Source organism: Opisthorchis viverrini (genome assembly GCF_000715545.1).
Source record: "Opisthorchis viverrini unplaced genomic scaffold opera_v5_16, whole genome shotgun sequence".
NCBI classification, from domain to species: domain Eukaryota; kingdom Metazoa; phylum Platyhelminthes; class Trematoda; order Opisthorchiida; family Opisthorchiidae; genus Opisthorchis; species Opisthorchis viverrini.
The window spans coordinates 1,715,853-1,733,661 of record NW_008751672.1 but is presented as its reverse complement, the minus strand read 5'-3'; the positions used below and the strand labels follow the sequence as shown (position 1 = coordinate 1,733,661).

General features: G+C 43.4%; 1 protein-coding gene across 1 annotated transcript in view; it reads right to left on the bottom strand.

Moving 5' to 3' along the window:
- Window positions 1-6,317: 6,317 nt before the first annotated feature.
- T265_01493 (hypothetical protein) overlaps window positions 6,318-17,809 on the bottom strand; it is a gene marked incomplete at both ends in the record, with an annotated part of 60,500 nt that continues 49,008 nt past the window's right edge. The window contains 6 exons of the mRNA XM_009165534.1: window positions 6,318-7,104; window positions 7,574-7,732; window positions 8,097-8,315; window positions 12,859-12,955; window positions 13,241-13,653; window positions 15,411-15,490. Of these exons, the coding sequence (XP_009163798.1) occupies window positions 6,847-7,104; window positions 7,574-7,732; window positions 8,097-8,315; window positions 12,859-12,955; window positions 13,241-13,653; window positions 15,411-15,490 (1,226 nt within the window). The remainder of the gene's footprint in view (window positions 7,105-7,573; window positions 7,733-8,096; window positions 8,316-12,858; window positions 12,956-13,240; window positions 13,654-15,410; window positions 15,491-17,809) is intronic.

Sequence of the window (17,809 nt, the reverse complement as noted above, 5' to 3'; positions counted from 1 at the left end):
ATTTGCGATACGTGACGCACAAGATAAATATTTGTTTTCGGAATCTGAGAGAACGCAATATAGTCCTTCGTGCATGTCGACTTCTATGCCAACGGTTGGTAGGTGTTGACACGAATTCGTAGCGCAAGCACAGCAAGTGGGCACTCATGAATCTGCAACCGCTGCTTCGAGACAAGTCATATCGCAGCGCTCGGCCGTAGTATCACACAGAGTTTATCGTGCCTAGAAAACGAGTGGTTCCTTGACTATTGGGATTCTACATTGCGTAGTCCGATTCCAGCGTAATGATTTTGATATTATGTTGCATACTGACCTCAGAATTCAAAATGCATGGATGACGGTTGGAAAATTAGGCGAGTAAGGGTATTCCAAAAGAATTAGAAAAAATGTCCACTTTTCATCGCATGGAAACAGAATTCAGCATCTTTTTTTTTATAACATATTGACATTCAAACATTAGGGCCACCTAGTATGCCCGAGTTCATGCTAAAATTTGTGCTTATTCAGAGAAAACGTCCTTTCAGCTGCACACATCTGCAGGGCTGATACGATAAACTTCATATTATCGTGAAGGATGCTTACTTCTCGTAAGGTTCCCAAGATCTATGACGGTTGAGGGTTGTTTTCGGTCTCAATGTAGTTCACCAATTAGGCACAATTTTCAAGTCTCCATCAACCTCATATTGCACCTGGAACGAAATTTTACAAAGTTTGACGACCACATTCATTTCTCTTCCAGTTTAGTTTTTGCGACAGATCACCGTGATCCAAGTTGAATATCTGGCTCGTGAGATTGCTCAAATGAATACACCACACAAGAGCCAATTCGTGCTCTACTTGATAAGGTAGACTATTGTACAGCTCCTTGAAGAGAACTGCTCAAATTTTGTTATGAAAACGTTTAGACGGCTCGTTAAAACCAGCTTGGTGTTCAAATGAATGCTGTCCGGAAATCACGTGTGGTTTGAGTTCATGTAGAACACACGGTTGGTGGAAACGCGGGGATTCGACCTAATTTATGAATAGCTGCCAGGAAGGCGAAACCGGTAGTGATTTCCGAACAATTCTCAGAGCAAGTTTATCAGCAGTGAATGTACACTACCGAATCAGGAATGTCGTAGCAGATGTAACATGAAGCGAGCTTTGTGCGGCACACCCTTTTGAACAATACAAACATGACATTCATCAGGAGTTCTATGGAGTCTCGTTAAATCCATATTGGTATGCGAATCGGTGAAGTTAGCCTTTATGTTATCTTTTTCTAATCATTATTTCGGCCTATGGTAATTTAGAAAGTATTTCACTTTTCTGCGTTCAGAATGTATGCATGTTCACCTGAAGAGAGAAAGCCCCTCACTATTAGCTCGCAGAACAAACCCGTCTATCTTGGTGTAGGAGGATTTATTAATAAGTGCGGAAAAATATAGAATGATCATCAGCATAGGCATAGGTACGGCAGTGAAGCGTCGGTGTTGAACACTGATGTCATGCTGTCGATGATGATGATGAACTGAAAGTATCCGAGTTTTATCAGCAATATGTTTTTGTTATCCCGCTCCAAAACAACTCAGCATTACAAAACTATTTTTGGGCTTTGTACTTGTACTGGTGTAAGTAAAAAAAAGCCACCATTGTGAAAACGGGAATGGTTTAAGTCTTGAGTAGTGCAGTTAGACAAGCAGGGCCGCACGGCGTGTTACGTTGCCAATTTCACTTGTTTCATGCTCATATAGCAACACTGGAGACTGTGATGATGATGAGTCGACGATCTTTTGACCACGAAAAACTTAGCAAACGATAACAGTGTATACACTATATACTGTATGCACTGTAAAGAACGATAGGTGTCAGGGGCTCAAAACTCCTCTTCAGAAAATGTAGTGAATGGTGTTTGGCAGTCGTGAGAATACCTGACCCTATTTGACTTGCTTGCACCCACTGTGGTACACCGTGAACATAATAAGCTCTTTGTATTCCCGGACTTCCGACTTGTGAGAGTTTACAGAAAAAGTCGATCATGTCACGGCAGGTCCTCCATTCCTTTTTAACTTCGTGATCGATGAAATCATGAAACGAACGCTGGAAGGCCTCCAGAACCTGGGTGTTCAAATTGCTTGTGGCAAGAAACTTGTCGATCTGGAATATGAAGACGACCTCATTCTTATCCTCGAAGAGGAGGAGAAGGTGCGTGTGTTTATGGATGACCTGAACAAAGTCATCGCGTCCTTTGGTGTGCATAATCATCATCATCATCATCATCATTATCGACAGCATGACATCAGTGTTCAACACCGATGCTTCACTGCTTTTGGTGTACACTCTGCACCAACAAAGTGTGAGGTCATGCTGCTGGACATACCGTCACAGAACACGCCACTTACTATCCCAGGAGAGGTACTGGAGTTTGTGGAGCATCTTACGTATGTTGGAAGTTGTATCAGTTCTGATTGCTGTGTGACAGATGAGGTCAGTGCACGAATCTGCAAGCCTCGGTTTGCGTTAGACAAGTTGAGACAACTTTGACGTCAGAGTGGTTCATCCCTGAATATCAAGCCACATTACGGGCTGTTTTGTTGTATGGCTGTGACACTTGGCCTATTCGAGCAGCGGAACTGAGACGTCTTCGACAATCGTTGTCGACAATCGTTGTTCGAAAATCGTTGTCTCAGAACCATAGCTCATGTGGGTTGTTCTCGGCGAATCCGTAACGAGACAGTTAGAAAGCGCGTTTTCGGTTGTGCAACGGGTACTTCCATTGAACAGTGTGCCCAGCACCAGAATTAGCCACTAGGATAATTCAATATGAGATATTTATTTCACAATGCAAACTGATCTTTTGTGCACCGGATACATGGCTTAGTGAATATATGCATAATCTTGGCTTGTACATCACGCAACAGAATTCACAGAAACTGCTGAACGAAGCACACAAGTCTCTGAGTCTTTAGCATAGGGTACTTCGAAATGTTCCCCAGCACACGTGAACTCACTTGGAATTCAGTCAGGATGAAAGTGGTCAGTGGCATTATCAGCCCAATGTTTACCAAGGCTGAAAAAACATGGTCGAGCACGTAAAACAAGCAGAGTTACATACATCGGTGACAGAAGTGTGTCAAGTTTCAGTAAGATCAACAAAAGATTCATAGTATCATGAAGCATGGTAACCGAGGCAATTTAGCGAGTGTTCTATGCAAGTAGCGTTGGCTGGTGCGTTCTGATGGGAAGCGCTTCTACTAATCTCAGTGTCTCGAAAGACCGGTAACTTACTGGTAACATGTTGGGAAATATCAACAAAAATAAAATCAGGGTCAAAGAACCACCAACTCCGCGGGTCAAATCAACTCCAATACTACGCCAGATGGTTCTAATTTGTAGAGCAATTCAGTTGGCTGCACTTACAGATCAGTTGCATGGGGATTCGCTCTTCCTTAAGCACCTTCATGTGCATTTGTCCGATGAAATCATACGATCACATGTGTTCGAGGTAAGACGACAGTGGAGTTAGCTGCTGGGCTCAAAGCCGAGGTTGAGAGCCCCGTGAAGAAAAGGAAATCACCGGGTCACATGAGCGAGTGTCTGAGGCTCGTACATGCACACAGCGATGTATGAGATAGCCGACCGAACCGCCTTGGTCATTCCGAATAAACTTGGGAGCTGTCGGCACATTCACCTTATTTCCTGTGTCGAATAAACAGGTTAGGGTCAAACCGTAAACGCTACGCTCTTTCACTTTCCAGAAGCTCGTAAACATGTGTTCGAACGCACGCTTTGTCTCACTAATGCAGCTGTCTTGGCGGAAACACAGATAATTGATGACCTACCATTTTAGTGCTTGTCGCGAGTGGTCAGTGGCTTGAAGTTGTCCCACAGAGGATTGGAAACTAATGCTGTCGAATCCGCATGGTGAATCCCCCATCGCTTCCCAGGACCAGTCGCATCCAGCCTACATAATAGCTACCAAAGCCCATCAGACTTACATGAGAACCACAAAGTTATGAATGAACATTAGGCGCCTTCCAAGCAGCTTTGCTTTCTAACGAACGGTTCTCAGTCCACTGGAACTAAGGGGTCAGCGAGTACTCCAGAAAGTGTTGAAGCATTTTGAAATGTCCCACTTTCGTTATATATATATATATATATATTCACTCTTTAGTCCGTTCCAGAGAAATGGTCACTTGCCGCTCTGAAAGTGGTGAGATAGTCTAGTGGTTAGAGCGCGAATTTACTGACCCGGAGGTCCATGGTTCGAACCCGACCTCTCCCTCTCGACTTCCCCTGTCTAGGCTTGGTCGACCTGACAGTATCCCAGCCCTCATGCTTCCTTCGGGTGGCATGACAGCTAGGTACCGAAAGGGTGTTACAGCTTAATGGTTAGTCTTTATTTATTATTCGCTCTGAAAATCTGACGGCGAAATTCCGTTCACGGCCAAACTTGACCAGGTGTGCCAACTGGAACTTTCAGGTGATTGAACCAACCGCTTCAGTTAATGCTCTACCGCATACTGTGTAGTAGTCTACTTGTGTACTTACAAAACCTAACTTTCACACCAAAGTAAAAGCGATGATCAAACAAACCGTCGGATGTTTTCAGACGTATCCTACCAATACATTGCATTATATCCGCCATAAACAATTATACGAATGAGAGCTTTAATACGAAGATGACGCCGAACGCTTGTTGACTGTATTGGTTTGTAAATCGGATGTGCTTTGATGATAACAGTGGTGGTCAATCAGATGACCGTTGATCTGCTCGCCGAGCTTGGCAATGAGCTTTCAAACTTTCCATCCCCAGTCGAGGAAGACAGCAAGACTAGGGACAAACATTTGTAAGAAACGTGTCAAGCTCAGTGAAGAAACCAACGTCCATCTGATCAACCACCAGTAAACGCATTTGAACTGCTAATATTTGCATGTGACCTTTTAGTTTATAAATAATTTCAGGTGATGAGTGAAAACGTTTCAAATTTTTCGTAGGCAGATGATCAGTGAATTGCAGTCCGTTTGCATAAATAATCTCATAATCACCGAAAGTTTCTACATATATCTCCCTATTTGTGCAGACGTTTATTGTCGAAACCCAGCTTATAAAAAGTGGAATGGAAGCCAAATCGAAGGCGCTGATACTGGGGTTTAAGCGAAAAGACAATCCACAAACACACCTAAACTGCCACCGGGGTTCTAAAATGTTGGTATAGACTTATACCATGACGACATTTGCATGTTAGTATAAAAACAACCGTAGTCAACCCAGCCAATTGAACTGACTTTATCGTTAAAAAATCTTTGAATTTCCCAGGAAAGTGAATACAAAACAATTTATTGTCATTACCACTCGCGTATTTTGCGAGGCATGTTTTCAGTTCGAGAGTCCACGTCGCCCTTTGACATAGCGAACCAATGAGATTGGAGCCCGAGGGTTCTCACTTCGAAACAGTTTGCAGAATTATGCTTGGCTTTATGCACTAATTAGAGTTGCAAAATCCGGATGTGATGTACCCGAGAATACGCCGGTTTAATCAGCTGATTGTCACGAAAACGGAAATAGCCCGATTGTTTATCCGGATTTTGACACTTGTGATCCAACCCAGCGGATGACCTGCGACCTCGAAGTTGGAAATGAATATAGGTGTGAGCCAGTGCCGAATAACCGTGCATGGGTTTGCACACAGTCACTTTTGTTCAACGCTGGTGTCGCGTTGCACCTCTGGCATGGTGTGATAACGGTCTATATTACGAACAGCTTGTACGGTTTTGGCACGCTCGATTAACCTCATTTCAATTCGTTTCGAAGGCTGTAAGGTGAGGAAGCATGGTATAAACTTGAATATAAATATAAGATTGAGTGAATGGCTTAGACGACCACCCTCCGGTAAGATAGCTAACTGAAAGTCTATTTCTCATGAAGTTAAGCGTGTGATTGAGTTCGTTCACTGGATTCCTACCGTGTTTACATATTTCCGAAGCAACCCGCTTACGAATTATCCGGATAAAGTGCTTCTAGCCGACTTACAGCCATTATTAGCTATCTGAATAAATTAATCGACGTCCAAGTGAATTTTTTAAGAGTAGGACGACGATACATCGACAACCAGTAGACGTTGAAATCACGGACTAGGAAAACGTAGCTGTACCATGCTTTTTCGTTGAAGAAACGCAATTTTCGATATGCCGTATTGCTTCTCACCTGTATCCTGGTGTCAATAGTGGTTTTTGACGGGAACTAGCCGGCACAGCGGTGTCCAAGCTATCAAGCGAATAGTAAACTGCTGAGGTAACAAAACTACGCTCAATATCTGAAGCAAATTCTACGTGATCACACGTACACAGAAGCTTTGAGGGGCTGACTGGAACTCAAGAAGAGAAGAGTCAAGTAGAGGCAACCAAAAAGAACAGAGAAAACATGGATGATGGACTAAAAAGCCAATATGTCGGGTTTGGATTTCTAATGTAAACAAGTATCACTCTGTGAGCAGACAGATGGAAAAATAAAAATGTACATACGAGACATAAGTGGTTCGAAACATCGGTACTGACCAACAGAACGAATACAACATATGTGGCAGAGTGTAGCCAAAGAATAGTGCTATCAACGGTGATGAGTTCATGGCCATGGTTCAACTGGAGAAGGCCTACTGAAGTGGAGCGCGGTAGCAAGGACGATATCACATGCAACCAATGGGGGCGTTACGAGCAAATGTATGCATACGAAATGCTAGTTCATGTAGATGTCAAAAACATCAGAGAAAACCATTCATTTCCACGTCTGTTTGTTGCCCGCGACGACCTTCCAGGCGAGATAGTCAACCGGGATGGAATGTACAAAGCAAGCCGGTACATAGACAACTACCAATTTGCTGCATTGAGCTTGAGTTTGTACAACTTCAGCTTGAATCCCAACGTCTCCGATAACAATGAGGAGAAACAGGAAAGAAGGACTAGTTTGAAAATGTTGTATACAAGCGGATTCACCGTCCAGCCACACACTCGGAAAGGACCATCCACCTCTTTGAGAAGGCTTTCAACTAGGCGCAATACTTGAAAAGTAGATGTGAGTTCATCTTTTTTGTGCGGCTTCTTTTCCATGTTCAAATACAAATTGATCTGAGAGAATAATGAAAGAGTAAATGTTACAGAATGGTAGGGGATAAGAGCACTCGTAATCGCATTTCTTCAAAAGTAGTGAGTGGAGTTTGCCAACCATAACAACTACCCTGCGAAATATCCAACAAGTGTGTAATTAGGTAAGCATGACTGACAAAAGAACAGATGGAAGAAGGCCGGAAGAAATTAATGATGGATGATGGCATAATTTGTTTCCGTTTCTTATTTAACTGTCTTCTTCATCTTCATGTAACTTTATATGATGTACAAAACCAGGGTAATTCGATAAGACGTAACAATTGACGAAAAGCGGAGTACAAAGAAGGAAACTACTGTCTGATCAACCGGTTTTTCTGAGGACAGCTGGTAAACCTCACGGCAACCAAACGAATAAATCAGATATTGTGGACAATACATAATAGGTTAACAACTTTCAAGAACATAATGTCTATGCAAATAACCAACATACCTGTTCGGTGATTAGCACGGAGAAATTGCGATATTTTTTGGTAATCTTCGTCCCCAAGATGATGAAACGATGTAGAAAGAGCATAATAGCCAGAGTCAGTCCGAGTATGTCCCAGTTGGCCAGATGTGAAAAAACACCCTCCTCTTTTTTCGACAAAAGCTGAAAGTGCAAGGATGAGATGGAAAGTCTCAAATATATATATGCGTGAATCACGTGATGCTTCTAATAGGACACGTATAGTAGAACGCAACAGCTCAGCGGAAAATGTCTAGCAAACTCCTCGAGGGGATGCAGCAAAAAAACCGGATTTCTGGTGCAAAGCAATAGAATTTTTCAAAGAAGGAGGCCTCACCCAAAGAGACAAAGTCATTAGCAAGATGGGAAAAGAAAATGAGCATGCTACAGCCTGACGCCTGCAAGATGAAAGAACTAAAACAAAAACTAACTTGACCTGAACAATCAAGTAAAAAGGAACCGGATTTCGGTCACGACGAAAATCATTTTGGATCGTATACATACTTACCTGGGAACACAATGCCAAGCCAAAGACAAACACGATGTAGAACGCTGCAGCAATGATCATCTCCACGGAACGTTGGGGACCACGTTTTTTCAAGTAGGATCGAAGTGTCAGCCAACATTTGACATGACTGAGTTTGTTCAAACGAAACTGCGGTACACGGTACTTGCGCGCGCGGCGAGCCGATGTCAGGGAGAAAAAGTATTTGGCGTACAAAAGACGCTAAGGGTGAAATAAAGACAAAAAAGATGAAACAATGACGATATTGGTGCTGGATAACTTCTGAATCTAACAAACGCTAGTAAAAATGCGGTAGCTAGTATAGGGATAATGATGGCACAATTGAAAGAACCACTGCTAGCGGATTCACAAGTACCCCCGACCCCCAGCAATTGGCAACGGATGATGTGAACGGGGTCCAGCCAGGGGTGGTGAGTGCGGAGAACAAAGGCAACAAATCTATTAGCGGAAACGCGTCATTGGTTAGGAATAAGTGAACGATTAAACAGTATGGGTGACTGCGCGACAAGTCAACTAGTGGGGAGCTTTCACACGTTGGTGGAATAGGTTTCGGATGCTCCAACGTTGCAGGTCACACGTACGATCACCATGCTGTCGACGACGATGATGATGACCATCAGCATTATCTTCTTCATAAATCATCTCCAGTTCATAAGAGGACCCACTCAATCGAAACTCGTTTCAACAAACAGAAAGAGACAAGGCAATTCATCACTTGGTATAGGTACTATATAACTAAACGGGTGAAGCTGACGCAACTGAAACAAATCAGTAAACGAACGAGTTGCTGCCAAAAGCCGTCCGCAACACTACAGGACAACTGATCAGATGATCTGTCAATATGGGCTGGTCAACAAAGACGAGCAATCACTTCTAGCCCCACACATACTGGACCCTAGAGATATCATGGCCTCCACGTCAAAAACTCCAAGTACCCCCGAAGAATGCACATACTATCGTTCTGAGTGCAGTTATAGGTGCCTGTTTCAGGTAATGATAATAGCTTACAAACAACCTTAGCAGATATCAATTCTCGAACGATTTTGGTTGCTACAGTTTCCAACGTTAGCCTACAGGTGTCTGCCCAAGCTTTGAGATAGTAAGAAGTCTGCTCGACTGAGATATTGCTGTTACAATGTATTCAGAGTACGGATGAGCCAGTTGACTAACTTCTGTGGACTGTCTGCTCGAAATAGGTTCCATCGTATGAGGCATTGATACATTCACAAAAGAGTCCGATAACTGGGGTCGCCCCCCTTGGATGGTGCAAGTGATGTGATTAACTCGAACAGCCCATTTCAAATACTGTACCATACGCCCATCAGCCCACAAAGATCAGTTCAATATCAATGTCTGGTCACCGCAAAGGTAAGTGCAATTCACTTACGCGAACCGAGCAAGTGCATTCAGAAGGCATCTGTAGGCGCATTGAGTCGTTAACTAGTGTTTCATAATAATCGTTGTCTTACTGATACCCTACTGATTGCTACAACATGGCAGTAGATTCGTCCGTCGTAATTTGTTCCAGAATGCCAGTGTCCTACTATCATCCAAGTGTTAACCTGAAAATCGTAAGCACATCTGGAAACCATAGTATTCCTTAACTTTAACCACACCGTGTCAATGATATTTTCATACTGTAATAGGCCTTTACAGTCGTGCAACAGTGAAGTGTAAAAGCTGATTATACGCCCCAATACTGGTGAAAGGAGGAAAGCCATTCACCGCGGAGTCGTTTACAGGGAAACACCAACTAGTTACTAACTAGTGGACAGGAAAGTAAACCTCCCATATGCACCTTTTTTAAAAACTGAACATCCGTTTTCTTGTGGCACGCGCCTTCCTGAACTTTCCAGGATATTAACTGACTGTCACGCAATTGTAAAGGAATGCTGCAAAGCAGTTCGACAAATTTTGTAATAACCCCAACCTTCTGTTACAAGCGAAGCGAAGTTGCATGCCCCACCAGTAGAATCTGCCGTTACGCTTGTAGCTCGGATAAGCTTATTGGATGTCAATCAGGTGGCAGCTGGTTTTGTAACGGGCAAATGAACATTTGGCCGGCATGATAAGGGACATAAGTTGTACAAGTAACTCTCCCAGTTCTGCTGCAATTTATAAAGCTTCTAAGGAGTAATATCAGTAATGTGAGTGGTTGATGAGTAGGTGATTTGATTGGACAACTTGCGGTTTCCGTAGCGTTGTACCCTAATTTTGTGTTTAGAACAGTTCATAAGGTACCCTTGTGTTTGGCGAAATTTGCATTTGTTTCCCCGTTGGGTGTTCTGTTATATTTCGTTGACCTTCGCGTAGCTGTGCATGCTGGCTGTTTCTACCCCATCGTAGTGGCTTCTGATAGTATATTCTGTGGCTTCCTGAAGGATTTTGAGTCTGAGTATTCCGGATTCCTCTGTTCTTGAGAAGTTGGTAGATAGATCGTAATGCTGGCCTTATCCTTTGAATATCACGTCCACATAAATTCACATTCGTTTTTGCTCTCAACTGAGCCAGTATGTGGAAATCTGCCCAACTGAGTTTAAGCCCTTCCTGATCCTCCTCCTTAGGAAGACAAGTGTGAAATGAGCATTCCGACGGAGCAAGTCCATGTTGGCGCGGCCCGTTTCTCCAATGTAGTGTTCACCACCACTCGTATTGGATTTCGTGCACAATGGTTGTCTTCTTTTTTGTTTCCAGTTTTCCTTTTGGCTTTGAAAATACCTTCCGAAGTGCGTTCGTAGATTTCCATGCTATTCCCATGTTCCACTGTAGGAAAACTCTTGTATGGTGCATGAGTGAAATCTGTTCGACTTCTGTTCGCAGTGTTGAGTAGACTGAGTTGCGTTTCTTCAGAGGCCCCCAGATGGAGTACTTTAGATAATTACAGCTTTCAAAGGCTTTCTTCCTTCCTTAACTTTGGATTCCGTGGTGTTGAATTCTTTCAATCGGCATGCAGCTCCGTTTATAGTAGCTCGGATGGTTACTATGCTATCTGGACATTTGATTCTTGAGATGTTTTCCAGGGAAAATAGGTTTGAAGTTGCGCAGTTGAAAATCTTATGGCAAGTTGAGGAGTATCGGTTTCCGTCTTCCAATTCTTACACTGCAAATTTAACGTCACCGAGAACATCGCTCACTAGTGTTCCCGATGTACGCTCTATTTGGTGCTGACGAAGGTGCGGTATATGTTCATCATCATCATTATCAGCTGTAAGAATCGCATACTCGTTGTACGATCGTTATAGATGCCACGGTTTCGTTGGTCGATGACTTGAGGAGGTGGAGTAGGTAGCTGCGCATTGGAAGTGGGAGCTGATATAATTGATTTGTGAATACAGAACTGTCAGTGGACTTTTAAGTGAGGAGATTGGGAAGGGCGCTATGCATTGAAGGTAATAGCTTGGATGCATAAGCACCTTTGAGGGCGCGACTGGGTCATGTCTGACAATGTTCCCAACAATGTATATGTCTCGTCTCAGAATCCCCATTCAGGGAGACAGTAATGACCAACGCAGCTGAATTTGCTGATAATAGAGGTATAAGTTAACGGTTCACAGCTTTGGATTTATGCCTTGAACATCAGATCATCCGAGCTTCCGCATTGCGACCTCCGAGATGAATCCTGAAAATTGCAGTACCATTGGTGCATTCTTCGCAAATGCAAGATAATCAGACCCCAAAGGATCAATCAAATCAGCTAATTCTAAATCAACTACGTACGCTCCACCCATAACGTTGCTGAGAATTCTTCGACAGCCCGCGACCGTTTTCGCCCTTCCTGGAAACATCATGAACAAGAGATTCAGCTGGTTTCCAGGTGAGTCTCTCGCAAAACCAAATTTATTTGCAAATGAATGTATTTCGCTAATTTTGTGCAATTTGGTTTCAAGTAGAACATAAGGTTGACGGAAAACTCGGGGACTGCGCCTACCTAATGAGCCCCAAAAAGGGCGAAACCGGTCATGGGCTGTCGAAGAATTTTCAGCAACCTTGTGAGTAGCGTATTATGAATACACATGTACCGCCATATATCGAATATCGTAGCGACTGAAACATGAGGCGGCCTGGCGCAACACATTCAGTTGCCTAGAAACATCAGAAGCGAGAGGTTCAGCTGGGTTCCAGGTGAGTCTCTCGCAAAACCAAATTTGTTTGCAAATGAGTGTATTTCACTACTTACGCTCCAGTTTAGAAGCTATATGGACGAAAGGAGTAGTAGCGACTGACGAAGTCAACTCACATGGTGGTCAAACGTTTGCTAACCAACTCCACAGCTCAACGAACAAATCAGCTGGCACCTGCATATCAACCAAGAAGAGGTTTCTGTCATGAAGGATGCACGGCGTGTGAACAGTTAACAGACAATGGCCTATACAACGCGGTTGTGGAATGAAATATCAGAACATTCAGCATAGATAGGTCTCGTACGGTGGTAGCCAACTAGGGAACGAAGAACACACGAGTCTGTCTAAATGTACCTGATGTGACACCACTCACTCCCAATCATTCGTTCCAAGCTATTCCACTAGGACTATTCCAGCTAGAACTCGGGGACTTTGCAGCAGACGAGAGGATATCGGAGACCGGAAAGATTAATATCAGGAAGCACACTCGATCATATCACGGATTGATGGTACAAATTAAAGCTGAACTTCTAGGGAATCAACGTGAAAGAGCAATATTCACTTTTCTATCTCAGGCACGAAAACTTCCTTGATGCATGTGAAGAACACGTATGGTAGCTTACCTGCTGAAAGGTTCGTTCAGCAATACACAGAACGAAGAAGATGACAGCATAAAGATTGAACCGTAGAATTACTCCAAGAAGCACCACCAAACGACCTCTGGAAAAATAAATCGAACGAAGGGTGAACTGAAAGTAAAAACAAGACAAGCCGTTCCCACTTCCGACCTATGCGACGGTTGTCAAGGATTTGTCACGTGAGGAATAGTAAGAGCATGTGCAATTGGATGCTTGTACCGCAGCGGTACACCAAAACCGTGTTGCTGTTGCAGTCAAAAGATGATTTGGCTTCAAATTAATGTCAAACCGACGCATTTATCAATACAAAACACATGGACTGAAAAAACACAATAGCATAAGAAATCCCACTGGACATTTGACTTACTGGATATCAGGCGTTTGTAACAGACAAAGGATCCACCGACCACTGATAACGTGCCACAGCGCTGACAAAAGAGCAACCGGTCCATCAGTTAGGCCCACGAGGTCCATTGACCAACGTACCGGCATCGTTAGAAAAGTTAATATTCGACTAGCCACGCAGAACAAAACCCGTAGGTGCATTCCCAATAAGCTGTCACTAAGGATTGTCGGTAACTGGGAGTCGGCAGACAGCGAGGCGGACAACGTTGTTTGGGTTTCCTCAACAATTGACAATGCCTCAAGTGTGGAGTTTTGTCCGTTAATGGGCGATTGCGAATGGTTCCAATGAAATGTTACCGACAGAAGCGGAAGGATTGCAGCAGATAAGCAAGCCAAAACAATGTAGTCAGATGAAATCCCCTGTCGTTCGACGGCCTGCGGCGGAAAAACAGAATGCGAAAATGTTAACAGATTGGTGAATAGGTCATTATAAATTACGATGAAGCCATCACTAATGACACACAGGGAAAATCGTTTACAGGACTGTGGGAAAAGATTGAGCTTTCTTTTGTAGATGTCACCCTCTTGAATCTGTTGTACTTCGGTTGTACTAGTGAAATTACTATTGAACTGCCGGATCTTGACAAGCTACCAGTAGGTCACCACAAACCGGAATAATCATATCTCAAGACAGACGGAAGCCTACACTGGAAGACTGGGAAGAAGCACATCTACCGTACAGTTGAACTGGCAAACTATATCAGTGGTGGTGGTCGCATCAGAAGCTGAAAGTGGTGTCAAAGGCTGCCAGTCAGTAAGAGAACTTCGTATTTCATGGAGAAATTTGTTCCGTTTGTTGCCCGACAGTTTCAGGTTGCTTGGGTCCATTTTCTATTCGTCCTTTTGCTTTTCAGTTTAATCTCACCACTGGATGATCCAGTCGAGTTGCGTAGTACCTGGCTACGGAAAGTCTACTGGACTCAACTACCGTGATACCACCATAGCGGCAAAAAATACACAATACTGCATCTAGAGTGCTATGTTTGGCATAAAACCTTAAGTTATCCAGTCTTTCGTTGCAAGGTGAGTCAGGTGAATACGCTGGTGCCTGGCTGGAAACCACGGCTGAGAAACGATGTAATTAAATCCTTATTTTCGGCCTCTGTGCCATTGTCTAAATAATTGCTTGGTGGTGTAAGGGTATTGGAAACACTTGGATCGATAGCGCTGGGTATCTTTCATTTCATAGTAATGCTTTTCTGCAATTGCGATGACGATGAAGTGCGCTGGTGTTGACAGGGATCGTCATTGCAATAAGGATCTCTACGACAATAAACCATTGAAAGCAGTTTCCAGATAAATAAAGGGTCCACCGCCTGTTAAACCCAAATACACCAGTCTGGAGACAAAGCACAACTGACAGCACACACAACAGCCAAGGTAATGAATACACCAGCTGAAGTGTGATAAAAACACACTATTCTTTAAGACCTCAGCATTGTTGAAGTATTCGAATTCGGGAGGTAGGCTGCTCGGTACTAAGATACCTATACTTGAGTTCACAGTTCATCAGATGATTGCAACATGGATTGTGAAGTAACGACAAGTTTAGACAGAAGTTGACAAGATGTCGGGGTCAGGCTTGAACATTGAACTCTTCGGATAATCAGTTCGCGCCTTAGACACTCAGCCATCTCAACATCAGAGGTCCAATATCTGAAATGTATTACAACCAAGACGAATGTCTTTTGGAAAATAAACATCAATATATTTACGGACCGTATCGGTTACGACTGAGGGTGGTTAGACTAACACTTCGCATTCCCAGAGGCTGTGTTTCGTAAACCATGTTCCTTGTTTCCGACCGATTAATACACATGAAAACAGGGGAACGTTGGGAATATGATGACCGAGAGTTAAAATTGAACTGGGATCCTTAGGAAGTGTTTTCGAAAACATTTTAGCCCAAAATTAGCGAAAAAGTTCATTTGATTTGTTAAGTTTGCCTACACAAGAAACTAGTGTGCTACTGTAGGTGACATTGTTCTTCGGAGGGGCTCTGAAAGACCCTGAGCCAAGTCATGAGGGTGAGTGAAGGTCATTCGAGACAGGAACAAATATGAAGAAAACAAAAGGCTTATTGATGAAACAAGTGACAGAACAGAAATCATTGAAAAACTGGGTTAACTTACCCTAATCACACTGCAACCAATTTCCAACATGTTCAGGTTAAATTTGGACATCTTATCACCTTCCCAGACTGAGCAGTTGACTGAAACAAAATAGCACGGTGAAGTAGCGGCTGGATATATCGTGTAGGAGGTTAATTGGGAGTGAAAACAAATAAGGGTACACTTCGTGCACTACATTGCCCGAACCTTCAGTAGTACCAACAGAAGGACGGCAGACCTAAAATTGTTCATTAGGTGAGCAGTAGGAAAACAATTCATTGTCAGAATTTGAATTAAAAAATAGCCGGCTTGGATATTTGCTACGTTCCGCAACCAAATCGGACCAACCGAATCTTGTGAAAACAACTTTGCTTTTACAATTCTTGATCCGCACGCCTTCCAGGAGAGGTGGAAAACTGAAAAACGATCGCAATAAGATTATACGACTGCTACGATAGCCCATATTAGTTGCTGGTCGACAGGAAAGAGCTGGTTTAATACAAGAATCATATTAGTCTGACTTAGTAGCAGGTCAAGTCAAGATCACTATTGTGCCCGTTACACATCTCCCAACTACCTCCAATGTGGCTTCCAAAATCGTCGGCGAGTAAAACTAAGGCAGCTGGAACCACTGTACGGCAAGCATGCGGTTTTTACAACTGATGATGATGATGACGATGACGTACCTAGTTTTTTTTATCTGGACATATGATGTGGTGTATTCAACGGGTTACATGACGCCTCGTGAAAACAGACATCCGGTGTAAGCATATTAATCACAATGGTAAGAAACACCTAAGTTTATTAGATGCAATCGAGAAATAATGTATGATTCCGAGCACAGAGAGGACGACGCAATTCTCTCATTTTCCTGCCCCAAAGCCATGACGTAAGTACGATAATTCACCATATGTTTATGAAACATTATTAGAAACTAAATAGTTTGAAGTCAGAAGCACTGCTTTTCGCGTTGGAAGCAAGGTAGAGTTAGTGATGTTTCTTTCTCAAGAAAATTCACCTGACATTCTCAAAAATGTAGCGTTAAACGCTCTCCGAACATCGGACTCTACTTTCGATCGCCCTACTAGAGGTTGCTAACGAAAGACGCTACTCTGTAAGATGCCTTATGACAATTAGGACAATCAGTTGTGTTCATGCATCGAATGTACGGACTGACATCGCAACGAACATGACTGTCCCGTTGGCTGAGCCACCAGTATCGCAAGACAGACGCATTTAAACAGGTCCTAGACAGTATGTAGGCTAAAATGGGTAACTTTGTGTTGAATTAGGCACAGCAGTACACCAGCTCCGTATCCGTTGCTATTGGTGGGCAAGATGTTGCAAGGGGTGAGGCAAACAGTAGAAAACACCGGAATTGCACTGCTATCAAAGTCGTGGGTGACCGGCACTACGCAAAATGCCTCACACTAGATATCTCAGCGCTTTCTTACCCAATATATGCGGGTCCCGAATTGCAGCTGACAGTGGTTAAATGAACAGCGATCACGTCCGTGAGAATGTGGCAGTAGTATAATTTGATCGCTATCATTTCCTAGCTTTCCTTCGGTTGTGAGCCTCCCGGGAAAACACCGACATGATTTGTTTAGACCCCTTTGGGTAATAGGTTGCGACGTTGGCCGGGCCCTTCTCCCGGCTACGTAAAGTACTACTAGCAGGGGAAGTTGTTCGCCCACATTCGCCCCGAAAGCGTGCCTCACGTTTCCAATACGGTAACCCTATGCGACGGATAGAACTGGGACTACTGAGTGCACGCATACCATAAATTCAATCGAACGGAACCGGTGAATGGCCGGCGGGTAACTGCGGGTGTGTAGGGTCAGTGCATGTAAAAATGTCTACTGTACGAGATAAAGGCAATGTGGGAGAAAAAGGGTTACAGAAATAAAGACACTGGTACAAAGAAACATGCAATATTGATTAGACAGCGGAGGCGAAAACCTGACGCTGCCAATTACCCGAAATTTCCACTCAACGTGTAAAAGTAGGATGATTCTTTACCGTATAGCAAATTCAGGTCAACGAAATAAGCAAACATTCACTCAACTGAAGAAGGAAAGCTAGAATACTTAGGAATTCACTCCAGTTGTTAAAAATGATTTACAAAAATGCAGGAGACAGAGAAAAAATCAGGGTCCAAAATGAAAACTAAAGGCAGTAAACGGGAAAACCAATGAACAGTGATATCTACTGAGAAGTTGCTAAGGTGTTATTACATATCCAAGTAAACCACAGGTCTCGAAACGGAGTTCACAAATCCTGGTACTCAGCACGGATGCTCCATATCAACAACCACGATGACTAGGAGTGACTTTCAGCGATGAAGCCCGTCGAAAGTAATCTCGGCAGTGAAGTATCGGTGTTGAACACTGATGTCATGCTGTCGATGTGGTGAAAGT